The sequence below is a fragment of the Apteryx mantelli genome, chromosome 31 (assembly GCF_036417845.1).
Source record: "Apteryx mantelli isolate bAptMan1 chromosome 31, bAptMan1.hap1, whole genome shotgun sequence".
Lineage (NCBI taxonomy): Eukaryota > Metazoa > Chordata > Aves > Apterygiformes > Apterygidae > Apteryx > Apteryx mantelli.
In genome coordinates, this window is record NC_090008.1 from 274,490 (window position 1) to 291,077 (window position 16,588).

General features: G+C 69.2%; 2 protein-coding genes across 4 annotated transcripts; one reads left to right on the forward strand and one right to left on the reverse strand.

The window, feature by feature from the left end:
- Nucleotides 1-403: 403 nt before the first annotated feature.
- On the reverse strand, nt 404-5,365 carry MTX1 (metaxin 1). Of its 2 annotated transcripts, XM_067313203.1 has the most exons (8): nt 5,246-5,362; nt 5,089-5,158; nt 3,655-3,734; nt 2,378-2,470; nt 1,700-1,882; nt 1,377-1,453; nt 920-1,074; nt 404-786 (listed from the first exon to the last, which is right to left on the reverse strand). In XM_067313203.1, exons 1-8 carry the CDS (start codon nt 5,324-5,326, stop codon nt 557-559), a joined length of 969 nt encoding a protein of 322 aa, XP_067169304.1. In that variant the 5' UTR covers nt 5,327-5,362; the 3' UTR covers nt 404-556. The 2 variants fall into 2 exon arrangements, with proteins under 2 accessions (XP_067169304.1, XP_067169303.1); XM_067313202.1 differs by having other exon boundaries at nt 5,089-5,365.
- A 1,814-nt stretch (nt 5,366-7,179) lies between these two features.
- Nucleotides 7,180-16,544, forward strand: THBS3 (thrombospondin 3). Of its 2 annotated transcripts, XM_067313512.1 has the most exons (23): nt 7,182-7,368; nt 8,618-8,824; nt 9,034-9,290; nt 9,422-9,524; nt 9,705-9,731; nt 10,189-10,271; nt 10,410-10,461; nt 10,556-10,704; nt 10,904-11,044; nt 11,255-11,332; nt 11,414-11,566; nt 11,689-11,799; nt 11,937-12,044; nt 12,290-12,449; nt 12,566-12,684; nt 13,385-13,437; nt 13,676-13,869; nt 13,974-14,152; nt 14,224-14,272; nt 14,349-14,545; nt 14,622-14,794; nt 15,508-15,647; nt 16,090-16,544. In XM_067313512.1, the coding sequence occupies exons 1-23, from the start codon at nt 7,272-7,274 to the stop codon at nt 16,146-16,148; spliced, it is 2,889 nt and encodes a 962-aa protein (XP_067169613.1). In that variant the 5' UTR covers nt 7,182-7,271; the 3' UTR covers nt 16,149-16,544. The 2 variants fall into 2 exon arrangements, with proteins under 2 accessions (XP_067169612.1, XP_067169613.1); XM_067313511.1 differs by having other exon boundaries at nt 7,180-7,368; nt 10,189-10,461.
- The last annotated feature ends 44 nt before the right edge of the window (nt 16,545-16,588 follow it).

A 16,588-nucleotide genomic window follows, 5' to 3' on the forward strand; every position in this document is an offset into this window, starting at 1 on the left:
CAGCCCCAGGAATAAAAAGCAAATGAAAGGTTCTCGCTCTTTCCCGCATTCCCAGAGGAAGAATCTGCCACGAGAGCGGATGCCAGTACGACCCACGGCTGAGCTGGTGCGGACTTCCTCAGCCAGTGCTACGGCGAGGATCTGGGTAGGGCACAGGCTCGAGCGGGGCTGTCCGTGGCGCAGGGCTGCAGCCTGCGCTGCCAGCGCCCGGGGAAGAGGGACAACGTCTTCAGGTGCCAGAGCGACACCAGGGACGTCACCGTGCCGCCCAGCCAGGCCAGGTGTGAAATGGGCTGTGCATGCATGCGCTGGAGCCCCAAAGGCTCTGCCCTCGCGGGGAGGTGGCCGGGGGCAGGATGCCTGTGCCAAGGTGCCCGCAGGGCCGCAGCAGGCGCGCAGCGCGGAGGAGAGCGACAGGTTTATTGGCGCGGCGTGCGGCGGTCTCCCGTGGGTCCTGCGGGGCCGCGGTGCCCCGGTGCCGGCTGGCAGCAATGCCACAGGGCTCCCGGCAGAGCAACAGTCAGGTCGAGTGGTGATAACCGCCAGCCGCTCTTCCTCACTCCTCCTCCTCGTCCTCGTCCTCCTCGATGGTGACGGGCCGGCGGGCAGCGGGCCCCGCGGTGCCCCGCTGGATGGAGACGATGCCGCTGAGGAAGGCGTAGCCCAGCATGGCCCCCAGCCCCAGCAGCACCGACAGCACCTGGTTGCGCCGCTTGTGGGGGTCGTCCTCCGCGTCGCTGCCGCCATCGGCCGCCGCAGCCCTGGGAGCGCTGGCCAGCGGGTCGCCTGGCGGGGACAGAGCAGCGTGAGGTGGCCCGGGGGAGCGGCAGGGGACGGGCCCCCCCCCCGGGGCGGCAGCGCAAGCTGGCAGGCGCCCCAAGCACCCGGAGAGCGGCAGGCGCGGGGCCCGGCCCCTCACCTCCGTCCCAGGGGAAGTAGAGGCTGAGGATGGAGGCGCAGTAGTTGCACAGGTTCTGCAGGGACTTCAGGTGCTGCTGCAGTTTTCCATTGGGCAGTTTCGCCTTCAGGAGCGGCGCCAGGCGGCTGAAGACAAACGCGTCGAGGGAGGCAGGCCTGGGGGCACGGAGGCGTCTGCTGCGGGCTGCGGTCGCTCTGGCACCGCGGAGGAGCGTCCTCCCCCCATCCTGCCCAGGACCTGCCAGCCGCCCCCGCAGCCCTGCGCTCACCCCGCCGGGACAAGCAAGCTGCTCGGCGCTGCCAGCAGGGCTCTCCGGAGGCTTCCCGGCAAGCCGTGGCCGAGCGGCGAGACACGGGGTCCCAGCTCGCCCCTGCATGGGAGCAAGGGACTTCCAGGCAGCAGCGCTCTCAGAGGAGCTATCGCTGCCCCCGAGCACGTTACCCCTGCAGTCACGTACGAGTCTCCGAAGAAAAACTTCTGGGACCCGAGGCGCTGGGACAGGAGCGTCAGGCATTCCCGAGCATCACGGTACAGCTAGGGAACAAGGACACAGTGTTGTCACCTACCCCACAGCACCCTGCCACCTCCCCAGGACCGAGGGCCACAGCAGCGGGCTGCCACAACGCTAAAGGGCCCGGGAACGGCGTGCTCGGTTGGTGGGGCTCAACCAGCTCCATCTGGGGCTTTGGCCTCGTATGGTCCCTCCAACTACTGGGCAGTCACCAGGGACCTGCTGTCTCCAGGCCCTGCCTGGTGTTCCCCTCCTGCGCATCCTCTCACCTCCTTCTCCAGCTTCTCCTCATCCTCCATGTAGCCATCTCCCCACATAAGCTGCAGCCGCTCCAGGTGCTGCTTGTGCATGCAGTTGGGCAGGAAGAAGTTCAGCGGGAAGGGAATGGTTTCCGCGTACCATTTCCGCGTGTGCTCCACGTAGTTCTTGGCATCCACCCAGAACGTGTGGATCTGCAGCAAAGGACAATCCGTGCCGAGGCCTTGGGGAGTGCTGAAGGCAGCGCAGCCTCTCGCTGAAGCGCAAGGACTTGGCACCGTGGAGACCATGCTCACCAGCGCTGCACAGTAAAGGGGGGTCTTGGTGCGGAGGCGTTAGGTGGAGGGGTGCACACAGGCGCTGCGTGCCAGCCTTCTCCCGCCCAGCCCGGACTGCCGGCCCCAGAAATGCCAGAGCCGCCAGCAATGCTGGGCCTCGTGCCGAACCACAGCCCTGGCTGCACGACTCGACCCGCTGCTGCCCTGCAAGACCTAATCCTCGTTCCTGGTGCCCCCAGCCTAGAGGTTTTGCCAACTGCAACCTCCCGCTGCCGCTCTGGCGCCGGGGAGCACACCTGAGCCCCTCGGCGTAGCTCCACACGCAGGCATGGACCGGGACAGGTCCCGGCGAGACCCTCTCCCCGGCGTTGCCACCCTCTGAGATGTCCCGGGGGCCAGGCTAGGACTCACCAGCACGGGCAGCAGCTTCTCTTCTAGCAGCGACACAAAGGCCAGCGTGTCCGCTCCCTGCTTAGCCGAGAGGTCGTAGTCGGCGTTATACTTCTGCAGAGCGAATGCAACGGGGCGTGATCAGGCAGGGAAGCGGCAATTTGGTCCATGCCCTCGAACTGCCGTGACCAACGGGCGTGCGCATGCTCGCTGTGCGCGGCGGGACCAGCTGGAGGCAGCGCTCCGCCTGCCCTCGCCCCTGCTGATGCTCAGCGTGGAGTTGGCCTGAACGCCTCCCCAGATGCCTGACCGGCCCCAAGAGCGGAGGGTGCGGAGTTTATTTCTCCCTGCTGCCGGGTCCCCCGGGGCCCTACCCACCCTACTACAGGCCCCGTTTTACCAGCGCGGGAAGAGTTAATGTTAGACTGGACTTCCAGCCCCGCGGGGAGGAGCGGTGAGCAGGCAGGTGGGGCTGAGGGCAGAACAGACCCCGGCCCTGTGCACCGACCGCAGCTCCCTCGCGGTTCGGGGGAGAACAGCCGCATGAGGCGAGACGCCAGGCACCTCCCGGCCCCAGGGGACCCGAGGGCAAACCGAGCTGGCCCCGGGCCCTCCTGCTGCACAACAGACCAGCTGTGTCCTGGGAGCCTGCAGGGCTGCTCTCCGCTAGCAGACGTGCAGGGCTGGAGCGCAAACCATGGAGGGGAAAGGTTCCTCTTTTTCCAAGGAAAGCTGGCACCGGCGAGGCCTATTTCCACTGGAGCTGGGAGCCGGCAGAGCGAGCGGCTCGTTCGCAGCCGGATATCTGACAGCTATCTGAACCTGGCTCGCGCTTCGCTCCCCGCTGCCTTGGCCTCCAGGAAGCTCCGCAGTTCCTCTCGGAGACGGAGCAAGACCCAGGCATCCCGCCTAGCAGGACGGTGTCCGCCTTGCCCGAGTTGTGCGAGGCTGGAGCAGGTTGTGCCTGGGGACTTCCCACAGACGGGTCAGCTCTGCAGGGCCGGGCTCCCCTCCGCGCCGCAGGGCGGAGGTGTCGCTGCCAGGACCAGGGGTCAGGGCTCGGCGCGGGCTGCGGCAGCGGCTCCCTCCCGGCCTCGTGCGCTGTCCCGCAGGGAGCCCCACGGCGCCTGCACGCACCGTGAGCCCCGTCCGCCCCCACCGCGCCAGCACTGCCACGTTCCGCTCCCGCGGCCGGGGCCGCCCTCCCCTCCCCTGCCGCAGCGGCTTCCCCGCTCCTTCCTTTCCCCGCAGGGCTCCATGCCCGGCCGGAGGAGCACGCGCCCATCTCCCGGCCCTACCTGCTTCCTGAGGTGGGTTATGATCTGTTGCATTTTGGAGATGACGCCTTCGTCCTTTGTCTTCAGAGCGGGCAGGCTGCCTGAGGAGAGGAGGGTGAGGGTCTGTTGCAGCCCTGGGGCCACGGGGGGGATGCAGTTGCCTCCTGCAGCAGGGTGCGGGGCGCACGGTGGGGTGAGCAGTGTGCGCCCGGGGTGAGGGGGGACGTCACGGCACGAGAGGTGTAACGCTGACGAGAGGGGAGGGGACGATGGGACGAGGCGTACACAATGGGACGAGGGGCACATGCCGTGGCAAGGTGTGAGTGCAACGGGACAAGGAGCGTGTATGCTGGTGTTAGCGGTGTGCGTGATGGGACAAGGGGTGTGCACAACAGGATGAAGAGTGTGCATGATGGGACGAAGGTGTGCGTGATGGGACGAAGGTGTGTGTGATGGGACGAAGGTGTGTATACAGGACAGGGGGCGCACACCAGGGTGAGCAGTGCTTATAATGGGACAAAGATGTCCATGATGGGACAGGGGATGTGTACGATAGGACAAAGGTGTTTGTGATGGGATGGGGGCACATACAATGGGACAAAGGTGTCTATGATGGGACACAGTGCATATGACAGGATGAAGCCCTCTATGATGGGATGGGGGGGGCATACTATAGGACAAAGGTGTCTATGATGGGACAGGGACCACGCATGGTGGGACAAAGGCATCCATCATGGGACAAGGGACGCACACCAGGGTGAGGAGCACATATGACGGGACGAAGGCATCAATGATGGGACAGGGTCACGTACAATAGGATGCATGTGTCTATGATGGGATGGGGTCACGTATGATGGGACGAAGGTGTCTGTGATGGGACGAGGGGCACACATTAGGGTGAGCAGTATGTATAATGGGACATGGGCGGCTACAACAGGCTGCGGGTGCATATGATGGGACGAAGGTGTCTCTGATGGGACAGGAGCATGTATGATGGGATGAAGGTGTCTGTGATAGGACGAGGGACACATGTCAGGGAGAAGGGCACATATGATGGGACAAAGGCATATACGATGGGACAGAGTCACGTACAATGGGACGTATGGGTCTATGATGGGACAGGGTCACGTATGACGGGATGCAGGCATCTATAAGGAGACAGGGACACGTATGATGGAACAAAGGTGTCTATAACGGGACAGGGGGCACGTGTGAAGGGATGAAGGTGTCTTTGATGGGACGGGGGGTGCGTATGATGGGATGAACGCGTCTATGATGGGACAGGGGGTGTATACGATGGGACAGAGGCATCTATGATGGGAGCGTAGCACACGCCGGACGGGGGCCAGCCGGGCCCCTCGCTGTGGCGTACAGACCCCTTGTCCCCGCGGGCTGGTGCGGACGGCCCGGCCCGGCCCGGCTCGGCTCCTCCTGGCCCCCCGGCGCGGTCCTTACCGGAGGGGCTCCTCCAGGGGTTGGCGATCCGGTGCACCTTCAGCGGCGCCCCCGTGAACCGCGCGTACGTCTGCAAGAGAGGAGAGCGTCGGGCCGGGCTGAACCGGGCCGGACCGAGCCGAGCCGGGGCGGCCCCGGCAGCCGCCGCCGCGCTCACCAGCACGGCCAGGCAGTCGGGGTCCACCGAGGGCAGCCCCCAGCCCCCGGCCCAGCAGAACAGCTCCATGGGCGCCGCCATCTTCCGCCCGACCCGGAACCACACGGCGGGGCGGGACCGGCACCGGCACCGCCTCCGGGGGGCGGGACCGGCGCCCGCGCGGCTCCGCCACCGGCACCGGGCCCCGCGCCCGCCCCGGGCCCCGCGGCGCCCCGGCCGTCGGGGCGGCAGCGGCACCGGGACCCTCCCGGGCCCCGCGGCGCCCCGGCCGTCGGGGCGGCAGCGGCACCGGGACCCCCCCGGACCCCGCGGCGCCCCGGCCGTCGGGGCGGCACCGGCACCGGGACCCCCCCGGACCCCGCGGCGCCCCGGCCGTCGGGGTGGCACCGGCACCGGGACCCCCCCGGACCCCGCGGCGCCCCGGCCGTCGGGGCGGCACCGGCACCGGGACCCCCCCGGACCCCGCGGCGCCCCGGCCGTCGGGGCGGCACCGGCCTCGTCCCGCGGACGCCTCTCCCCGGCCCGGCCGCCCCCGGCGGGGCCCCGCCGCCGTCGGTAGGGATTAGCGCTGCGGCCTCGCCTGGACCCAGATGCTGCCGGCATCGCGCCGCACGTTGCCATGGAAAGAAAACAGGGGCGGGAGCGAGCCGGCAGCGGAGAAGGATGGAAAATCTCTGTTCTCTGCAATTTGGGAGATTCCGCGAGGAATTCTCCCCTGCACTCCTGCCCCTCCCCTCCCCTCGGGGTCCCTCTTATTAGAGCCGTGGTCCGTGGCTGGCCCGTGCCGAGCCGCTGGCGCCGGGCTGCGGGCTGGGAGAGCGGGGCTGAGCGGGGCAGGCCGCAGCTGGAGCCGGCCTGCCGGGGTTCGGCTCGCCCCGTTGTTATGGAGGCGATGGAAACAGAGCGTCAACACAGCTCGGCGTGCGCACAGCGCAGGCCTTGGCCGGCGTTCAGCTCCGACCTTCCCCGCCAGCTGCTGCGCTTCTCCCGGGCCAGCCGGACCCTTCCCGCATCCCAGCAGCCCCGCAGCGGGTGCGCACGTGCCTCGGCAGCGGGCTGGTGTGGCAGCACTGTCACGGGCGCAGCGGGGACTGCGGGAGGAAGGCATGGGAGCGAGGATGGCTCTGCCGGGGCACAGCGCGTCCTTGCCCAGTGCTGCCTGCAGGGAGCCCAGGACCGGCAAACACAGGGCGCCGAGCGCTGCGCTAGCTGCCAGAAGCCATGGCGGGCGGTGGGCTGCAGGTCCTGCGGTATCCCCAGCTCCGCCCAGCTCCCTTTCCCTGCAGCCCAGGGCAGAGGTGAAGGAACTCCGGGGATGACTTCATTATTTTGCTCTGGAGCTTGGGCCAGTTCCCGAGAGCTGATTTATGCTTCTGAGCAGTCTCCAGGCAGCCTGGCTCTGCTCCCCCCTCCTTAGAGAGGGGAGAAAGGCCTGTCCCAGGGGCTCCACTTCCCCAGGGAATGCTGCCTGTCTCGGAGGGTGTCAGCCCAGTGCCGGAGACCCTTGGCAAAGTGCCCCTCTCCGCGTGTGCTGGGGAGTCCCGCTTCCCTGCCAGGAGCTCTTTTGTTTCAGGCCCTGCGGTGGCCGGTCCCGTGCAGGGACCCCCTTCCCCGCGCTGTCCCTGCGCCCCGCGGCCGCGCCAGCCCGGGTCCTTCCCTGCCCGGGCTGGATGCTCCTGCGCGGCTGGGGCTGCTCTCGCTCCCCGGCTCCAGACGGCCTGACCTCGCGGTGAACCAGCGCCTGCCAGACCCAATTTCTGTGAGCGGGAGCCGCGCAGGGGCGGGCAGCGCCGCGGCGGCCGCGCCCGGAGCCCCGTGCGGGGGGCGGCGCGGCGCGGCCGGGGCGGCGGGGCGCCAGCGGGGGGCGGCGGCAGGCCCCGGCGCGGCGGGGCTCCCGCCGCGGTCCCCGGGATGCGCGCCCGTGATTGACGGCTCTTTGTTTCCTCCTCGCCGGCAGCGCCGGCCCCTCCCCGCTGGCGCCACTCCGCCCCGCCGCGCTCCGCTCCGCACCGGCGGCACCGGCGGCATGGGGGCACCGGGGGCGGCGGGCGGCCCGGCGCTCGGCGCGCTCCTGGCGCTGCTCCTGCTGGGCGCCGCCGGCGCGGCCCGGCACGGGCTGCAAGGTAAGGCGGCTCCGGTCCGCGCCGCCGGGCAGGGCCGGCCGCCCCCGCGGGGCTGCGCGGCGCGGCGGGGCGCGGGGGCGGCCGGGGGCGGCGAGACAGCCCCGACGGGGCGCTGCGGACGCGGCGCCCGCTCGGCCCCGCTCCGCTCCCGGTCCGCGGCGAGGCGGGAGGCGGCGGCGGCCCGGGGCCCCCCGGCCCCGCTGCCCGGCCCGGGGCTGCCGGCGGGCCCCGCGCGGCTCTGCTCTCCCTGGGAGGTCTGGCAGCCGGGCTGCGGGCAGCTGTGCGGAGCCGGCTCTGCGCTCGGGACAGAGGGACATTCATCCCGGAGCGCGGGCAGCCGCCAGCACCCCCGAGGGCCGCGGCGCGGCGGGGACCGGCACACTTCGCAGCCCGCAGCCCGGCGGGGCAGCGGCGCCGGTGCCGCTCTGTCCGCCGGCGGCTCCGGGCAGCGGTGCGGGGCGCACGGCGGGCGGGCACCGGCCGAGGGGAGCGGGGCCGGCGTCGCTCGCGAGCCCGGAGGCTCCCCGCGCCGGAGGTGCCGCGCTGCGGCCGGCCGGGCTCGCCGCGGGTCGCAGCGCCTCCCGGCTCGCCCGGGGTCGTGCACGGGGCAGGCGGGCCGCCGCGCCCCGCGGGGCCGGGCTCTCCGCGCTGCCCCGGGCGCCCCGCTGCCGCGCCTGGGCCGGGCCGGGCTCCCTCGCCGGGGCTCCCGGCCCCACTGCGCCTCGGCGGGGCGGCCGCGCTGTCGGCTCCGCGCCGTCTGCCGGCGGCGGGGGGCTCCGCGCTGCCCCCGGAGCCTCCCGACGAGCCGCGGCCCCCGAGCCGCTCGTTTTCCGCGGGGCCGGGCTGGCTGGCCGCAGCCCTTCCTGGTCCGCAGCGGGATGCTCGGGGCCGGCGGGGCGCTGCGGCAGCCCCCGCGGGGAAGCAGGGCAGGCCCCGGCCGGGGGCTGCTCCCGGGACGCCGGTCCCGCCGGCGGCGGAGGCTCCGCTGCGCCCGGCCCGGCGGTGCGGCCGCGCCGCTCCCGGTCCTGGAGCGCCACCGCGCGGTGACGGCGCTGGGCGGAGCCGGCGGCACCGTTCCGGGCCGGGCCGGGCCCCCCGCGGCCTCCCCCGGGCGCTGCCCCTCCGCCGGGCTTGCCCTCGAGGGGGGCTTTCCCCGCGGGACGGCGCCGAGCCCCGAGCCGGGCAGGCCCGCATCTCCACGCTCGTGCGCCCCGGTCAGGACGCCACCTCCGTCCTTTCCTCCCTGCAGTCATTGACCTGCTCATGGTGAGCGAAGCCCGGCAGATGGCCAGCATCACGCACAAAATCAGGATGGAGCTCCTGTCAGTCAACGATGTTTACCTCCTCTCCACCTTCCGCCTGCCCCCCAAGCAGGGGGGGATCCTCTTTGGCCTCTACTCCAAGAAGGACAACACGAGGTGGCTGGAGGTCTCGGTGGTGGGGAAAATCAACAAAGGTAGGTGCCTGCCGCGTGAGGCTGTGGGGCACGTGCTGGCCCTGATGTTTCCGCGACGCACAGAGAGAAACGGGATGAAGTCCTGCCATCCGCAGGGCCTGCTGCAGACAGCAGCTGATAAGCCGGGTGCGAGCTGAGAGCTTTCCAGGGCATGCTGGGTTGCCTGTCCTGCGGCGGAGCCTTCATGGCCCCGTCCTCCTCCTCCACAGTGCTGGTGCGCTACCTGCGGGAAGACAACAAGCTGCATTCGGTCAACCTGCAGCACGCGCATGTGGCCGACGGGCAGAGCCACATGGTGATCGTGCGCCTGAGCGGGCTACGCGGGGACATGCTCAGCGTGGAGCTCTATGTGGACTGCAAGCAGATGGACTCCAGCGTGGGGCTGCCCGAGCTTTCGGAGATCCCCCTGGCCGAGGTGGAGTCGATAGAGGTGCGCACAGGGCAGAAGGCCTACCAGAGGATGCAGGTGAGTGCCAGGACCTGCCCTGGGGCTCCCAGGGCCGCGGGGGCTGAAAGACCCCAACCCCGCTCCTCTCCCTGTGCCCTTGAGGCAGGCAGAGCATCCCATGGCCGATTGCATCTCCCCTCGTACCTTAGGGGTTTGTGGAGTCCATGAAGCTGATTCTGGGAGGCTCCATGAGCCGAGTTGGGGCCCTGAGCGAGTGTCCTTTCCAAGGAGAAGAGTCCATTCACAGCGCAGGTAACAGCACATCCGCGGTCTGCTCTGAGCGTGGACACCAGGGAGCGGTGGGCTCGCAGGCTCCCCCGTGCGTTACGCGCTGCGTAGCCCTAGCAGGGGGTGCGCTCTGGGCCCAGCCCCAGGCCACGCGCTGGCCAAAGCAGCCGACGGTAATATCTTGCCCGGTCTCTCTCCTTGCAGTGACAAGCGTGCTGGCCTCCGTCCTGGGTGAGTCCCTGCTCCCTGGCGCGTGGGTTATGACTATGTTTGGGGGCCCGCAGAGGTGTGGACCCTTTGCAGCCTGTCCCAGCATCCTGAGTGCCTGCAGGGCACCCCGGGAAGGGGAATCTCGGAGGGACGTGGGGTGGGAATGGATGTGTTTCAAGGGATAAGCCTTGGCCGTTCAGTGCCGTGAGGACACCTCCCACCCCATGCCCAGGAGACCCACATGTGGGTGAGCCAGCAAGGGGCAGGTTCGCAGTCCTTGCCAATGGTGCCTGTCCCTGCAAGGCAAGGACAGGCTCCTGCGTGGCTCTGGGCCCAAGTGGGGACGAGGGGACGGGGCCTTAGGCTGTCTCGTGCCCTCCGGTGCAGTGCAGAGCGGTGGGGGCAGAGCAGCGCCCAGCTCTGGCGGCTGCCTCCGTCCTGGGCCTGGGGCTGACTCTATCCTTTCTGCTCGTGGCAGGTGAGCAGACCAAGGCGCTGGTCACTCAGCTGACCCTTTTCAACCGGGTCCTGACAGAGCTGCGAGAGGACATCAGAGACCAGGTGAGGCAGCACGGTGGCATGAGGGTGATGTGCCCCACACTGCCCCTGTGCAAAGGGCTTGGTGGTGGGTGCAGGACCGTCTGCCCTGGGCCTCGGACGCCAGCTGCCCCCGACACGCCATGCTCTGCTCTCCTGCAGGTCAAGGAGATGTCTCTGATCCGCAACACCATCATGGAGTGCCAGGTCTGCGGTGAGTGCCGGTCCAGCTCGGCTCCCGCCCCGCTCTGGGGCGAGCGGCGGTCCCGCGCGGGCTCTCGCCCCCTGACCGGCCCTGCTTTCCCCAGGGTTTCACGAGCACCGCTCCCGCTGCAACCCCAACCCCTGCTTCAGCGGCGTGGACTGCATGGAGACGTACGAGTACCCCGGGTACCGCTGCGGGCCCTGCCCTCCGGGCCTGGAGGGCAACGGCACGCACTGCGCGGACATCAATGAGGTGAGCCTGCCTGGGGCACGCTCCGCACGCCTTTGACCGGGGACATTTTGAGCCCTGGTGTGGGCAGGGAGATGCTGTGTGCCTGACACGTCCCCTCCCCGTGGTCCCCAGGCCACATGGCAGGGCAAGGCCCCCCAGGCTGCTCCCTGGCTTGCGGCGTGCTGTGCCCAGATCCGTAGCTTTTCTCTTTACGCCGCAGTGCGCCCATGCCGACCCCTGCTTCCCCGGCTCAAAGTGCATCAACACGGCACCCGGCTTCCGCTGCGAGCCCTGTCCCCGCGGCTACCGGGGCAACACTGTCTCTGGTGTGGGGGCCGACTACGCGAGGGCCAGCAAGCAGGTGGGTGCAGCGCCTGGGGACTCGGCCGGCTCTGCGTGGGTGCGCCAGGCTGCTGAGGTGCAGGCAGAGGACGCTGCGCCTCGATCCCAGCTCCAACGGAGGGCTGCTTTCCTGGGTGCCTGCGGGACGATGGAGCCTGTCCTGGGCCCCCTGCGGGAGCTGCAGAGGAGGTGAGTGCTCGGGTGATGGTTTCTCCCTTGCTGGCTGCAGGTTTGCACGGATATTGATGAATGCAATGACGGGAACAACGGCGGCTGCGACCCCAACTCCGTCTGCACTAACACGCTGGTGAGTAGAGCTGCCCTTCTGCCCCTGCCGTCTGGCGCTGCTTCTCTCTCCTCATCCTGCCCCAAACCCTGTCTCTCCCAGGGCTCCTACAAATGCGGTCCCTGCAAGTCAGGGTTTGTGGGGAATCAAACGACCGGCTGCATCCTGCAGAATTCCTGCAGCAGCCCCACCTCCAACCCCTGCGACATCAACGGGTTCTGCATGTTCGAGAGAAATGGTGAAATTTCCTGTGCGGTGAGTAGGGGGCCGAGGATAGGAGGACTGATAGGGGAGCACAGGAGATGCCGGCAAGGCCAGCTCTTGCTCCTGCCAGGGCCCTTCTCTGCTTCACAGCCTTTGATTTCCCCTTTCCTCAGTGCAACGTGGGCTGGGCCGGCAATGGCAACGTGTGCGGGCGAGACACAGACCTCGACGGCTACCCGGACGAGCCGCTGCCCTGCATCGACAACAACAAGCACTGCAAGCAGGTGGGACCGCGTCCTGGGAGAGGGAGGAAGGCACCTGGGGAAGGGGTGCGGGGAGCTGGGGCAGCAGGACGGCCCAACCCCAGGCTGTGCTTCAGACCTCTCCTCCTCCTCACCTTTAACGGCGTTTGTGCCCCCAGGACAACTGCCGCCTGACGCCGAACTCGGGGCAGGAGGACGCTGACAATGATGGCATCGGGGACCAGTGTGACGATGACGCTGATGGTGATGGCATCAAGAACGTGGAGGTGCCCGTGCCACCAGGGCAGGACGTGCCTGGGCCTCCGGGGGCTGTGCTGGGCAAAGGGGACAGTCTGCCCTTTGGCCTTATGCTGGTGACCCCTGGGGATCAGCAGGCCAAGGCCGGTGGCTCTGGGATGGTCTGGCTTAGGCTGCTGGAGGAGATCTCCTGCCCCGACCCATATGGGACTGCGGTCTCTTGTCTGCCAGCCACTGCGGTGAGGGCATGTCTCTGTCCTTGTCTTGCTTGCAGGACAACTGCCGGCTCTTCCCCAACAAAGACCAGCAGAATTCAGATACGGACTCCTTTGGGGATGCCTGCGACAACTGCCCCAACGTGCCCAATAATGACCAGCGGGACACAGACAGCAACGGCGAGGGGGACGCTTGCGACAACGACATTGATGGGGACGGTGAGCGGCTCCCGAGGCTGGGCTGCAGATCCCTTGCAGAGCAGGGCCCGCGTCCCACCAGGCTGGGCAGGGGGTGAAGGTGTCCGCTCACGTGCTGCTGGTTGTCCTGCTTGCAGGAATTCCCAACATGCTGGATAACTGCCCCAAGGTGCCCAACCCGCTGCAGACAGACCGCGACGAGGACAGCGTTGGGGATGCCTGCGACAGCTGCCCTGAAATGAGCAACCCTACTCAGGTATGGCTGTGAGGCAGGGCCCGGGGCAGGAGGCACGGGCAGGGGCAGGCTGGTCTTGCTGCGTGGGGCTTGCAGCTGCGTGGGGCCCTGCATCCAGGCGGGTTTTGAATATCTCCGGAGAAGGAGACTCCACAACCTCTCTGGGAAACCTGATCCAGTGCTCTGTCACCCTCACAGTGAAGAGTTTTTCCTCATGTTCAGATGGAACTGCCTGTGTTTCAGTTTGTGCCCGTTGCCTCGCGTCCTGTCGCTCGGCACCACTGAAAAGAGTCTGGCCGCATCCTCTTGACACCCTCCCTTCAGATACTTGTACTCGTTGATAAGATCTCCTCTCAGCCTTCTCTTCTCCAAGCTAAACAGGCCCAGCTCTCTCAGCCTTTCCTCATAAGAGAGATGCTCCAGTCCCCTAATCGCCTTTGTAGCCCTCCGCTGCACTTGCTCCAGTAGTGCCACATCCCTCTTGTCCTGGGGAGCCCAGAACTGGACGCAGTACTCCGGATGTGGCCTCACCAGGGCTGAGGAGAGGGGGAGAATCACCTCCCTCGACCTGCTGGCAACACTCTTCCTGATGCAGCCCAGGATACCATTGGCCTTCTTGGCCGCAAGGGCACATTGCTGCCTCATGGTCACCTTGCTGTCCACCAGGACCCCCAGGTCCTTCTCCGCAGAAGAACTGACCTCGGGCTCCGGTCTCTTTCAGACAGATATGGACAGTGACCTGGTGGGAGACACCTGCGACACCAACGAGGACAGGTGGGAGCCCGCGCCGCTGCCCGGCTCCGGGGGCAGCGCCTGCTTCTTGCCTTCCCGGGGGGCAGACCCGCGCTGGCCGGAGGCCGGGGCCTCGTAGGGGAGTGCGTGTGGGACGGGGCGTCCTGGAGAGCCGCAGGAGCACGCAGGGGGGGAACGCGGGGTCTCGGGGCTCGCCAGGGCTCCGGTGGCAGGTCCCGGGCCCGCGGTGCCGCCCTGATCGCGTCCTCACTGCCGCCAGTGACGGGGACGGGCATCAGGACACCAAGGACAACTGCGCCGAGATCCCCAACAGCTCCCAGCTGGACTCGGACAACGACGGGCTCGGGGACGAGTGCGACAACGACGACGACAACGACGGCATCCCCGACTACATGGCGCCCGGCCCCGACAACTGCCGCCTCATCCCCAACCCCAACCAGAAGGACTCGGACGGTGAGCGCCGGGCGGGCGGCGGGCAGTGGGCCGGGCCCCCGTCCGTGCACGACGTCCACCTGCCCGGCGCCTCCGTGACCCACCGGCGCCGCCCGCCCGCGCAGGGAACGGCGTGGGCGACGTCTGTGAGGAGGACTTTGACAACGACACCGTGGCCGACCCGCTGGACGCCTGCCCTGAGAGCGCCGAGGTGACGCTGACCGACTTCCGCGCCTACCAGACGGTGATCCTCGACCCCGAGGGCGATGCGCAGATCGACCCCAACTGGGTTGTCCTCAACCAGGTGGGCCCGAGGTGCTGGTGGGGGGGGGGGCGACCGCAGGCGCCGCCGCCAACCCCGCCATCCCCCCGCAGGGCATGGAGATCGTGCAGACCATGAACAGCGACCCGGGCTTGGCCGTGGGTAAGGGGGCTCGGCGCGGGGTGGGAGGGGGCCGGTGGGGGGAGCGCGCCGTGCACCACCCGCCCGCCTCGCCTAGGCTACACGGCTTTCAACGGCGTGGACTTCGAGGGCACCTTCCACATCAACACCGTCACCGACGACGACTACGCCGGCTTCATCTTCAGCTACCAGGACAGCGCCAGCTTCTACGTGGTGATGTGGAAGCAGACGGAGCAGACCTACTGGCAGGCCACCCCCTTCCGCGCCGTGGCCGAGCCGGGGCTGCAGCTCAAGGTGAGCGCCGGGGGGCCGGGTGCCGCGGCCCCGCAGCCCCGCTGACGCTGACGCTGCCGCCGCTGCCGCCCCGCAGGCGGTGAAGTCGGCGACGGGCCCCGGGGAGCACCTGCGCAACGCGCTGTGGCACACGGGCCACACGCCGGGCCACGTCCGCCTGCTCTGGAAGGACCCGCGCAACGTGGGCTGGAAGGACAAGACGTCCTACCGCTGGCAGCTGGCGCACCGGCCCCAGGTGGGCTACATCAGGTGAGCGGTGCGGCGGGGGGCGGCCCCCCCCAGTGTTGGGGACCCCCCCCCCCATGTGGGCCCCCCCGGTGCGGGGCGGCGGGCGCGTTTCCTCTTTAAGGCGGCGGCGGGCGCAGCCCCCGGCCCGCGCGGGCCGCCGCGGCCATTGTCCCCGTCGCCCGGGCAACGCGGCCGGTCCGCGGCGCTGCCGGCCCGCGCCTTTCACATGCAAAGCGGCGCGAGGGGCGAGCGGGGCCGCCGCGGGGCCCGGCACGGCACGACACGGCCCGGCCCTCCTCGCCGCCGGGCGGGGACAGCCCCGGGGCCCCGGCCGGAGCAGGGGGCCCCGGCCCAGCCCCAGCCCCTCAGCGGGGTCCCCCAGTTCAACCCCACAGCAGGTGCACCAGGCCCCCAGCCCCACAGTGGGGTCCCCCACTCCCCCAGTTCAACCCCACAGCAGGTGCACCAGGCCCCCAGCCCCACAGTGGGGTCCCCCAGTCCCCCAGTTCAGCCCCAGAACAGGGTCCCCTAGGTCCCCAGTCCCGCAGCAGGGTGCCCCAGCCCAACCCCAGAGCAGGGTGTCCCAGACCCCCAATCCCAGCCCCACAACGGGGTGCCCCCAGCCCCACAACGGGGTGCCCCAGTCCCCCAGCCCCAGAGCAGGGTGCCCGGCGCTGGCCCCCGCCTGGGCACCCCATCCCCTGCTCATGGACTGGGCCCTCCTCCCGTTGCAGGGTTCGGCTGTATGAGGGACCGCGGCTGGTGGCCGACTCCGGTGTGATCATCGACACCACCATGCGAGGGGGGCGGCTGGGCGTCTTCTGCTTCTCCCAGGAGAACATCATCTGGTCCAACCTCCAGTATCGGTGCAACGGTGAGCTCGGAGCCGGCCACGGGTGCTGCCGCAGAGGCAGCAGGGCAAGGGCACGAGAAGCAGCTTTGCCACGGGCTGTGGAGCTGCTTGCCATGGGCACCTCTCCTCCCTGAGGGACCTGCTGCCCTGGGGTGGCCAGAAGCCCCATCCTGCTGTAGGAAGTCCTGAAGCACCCGTCTGTCCTGGTTGGGTACCTGAGTCTCGGGATCAGGGACACACCAGTGATGCTCAGTGCAGAGGGAAGCTTTCACACTTTACTGATGCGTGGCCAGCCTGCTCTGATTGGACTTCCTCTCTGTCCCCCCGAAGGAAAGGCCCTGTCCCCCACCCCGAGTCAGCCGGGGGGAAGAAAGTGGCGGTGTGGGAACGCCCCGATCCCCGCGGGCCTGTGCTGACCCTGGGACCCGTCCTCACGTTGTCCTCCCTCCGCTCTCCCCCGCAGACACGGTCCCCGTAGACTTCGAGCCCTTCCGCCGGTTCCTGCTTGAAGGTCGCGAGTGAGCAGCCCGTGGCCCAGCCCAGGACCTCTCCGCCTGCGTCACCCAGGGACTTTCTGCGGTCGCCGCAGCCTCTTCCCCAAGCGGGGCCCTGGCTTCCCCCTGCCCATGCCGGCCTCCGTGCTGCCTGAACCCGGGTCCTGGCACCCAGCGGACTTTGCGCTGCCGCTAACGGTACTGACGCGTGTCCCCAGCCCCAGGCCGGGGCGCGCGCTGCTCGGCAGCGGCACGAGCGGGGCCGGGCGCTCCCCGCCGGGGCGCTGCGGGCGCCGGGCCGGGGGCTATGCCGATGGCGGGGGGCCGCCCCGCCGGCCGGTGCCGTGCCTGCCCCTGCCCCGGGCGCTGCCTGCTGCTGGAATCTCTGCCTTAAGTCTGGCCATAAAGTTTTGATTGTTTTCTAGCCTGCGCGCCCGGTTCCTGGGGCAGGGGCCGGGCTGGGGGCCC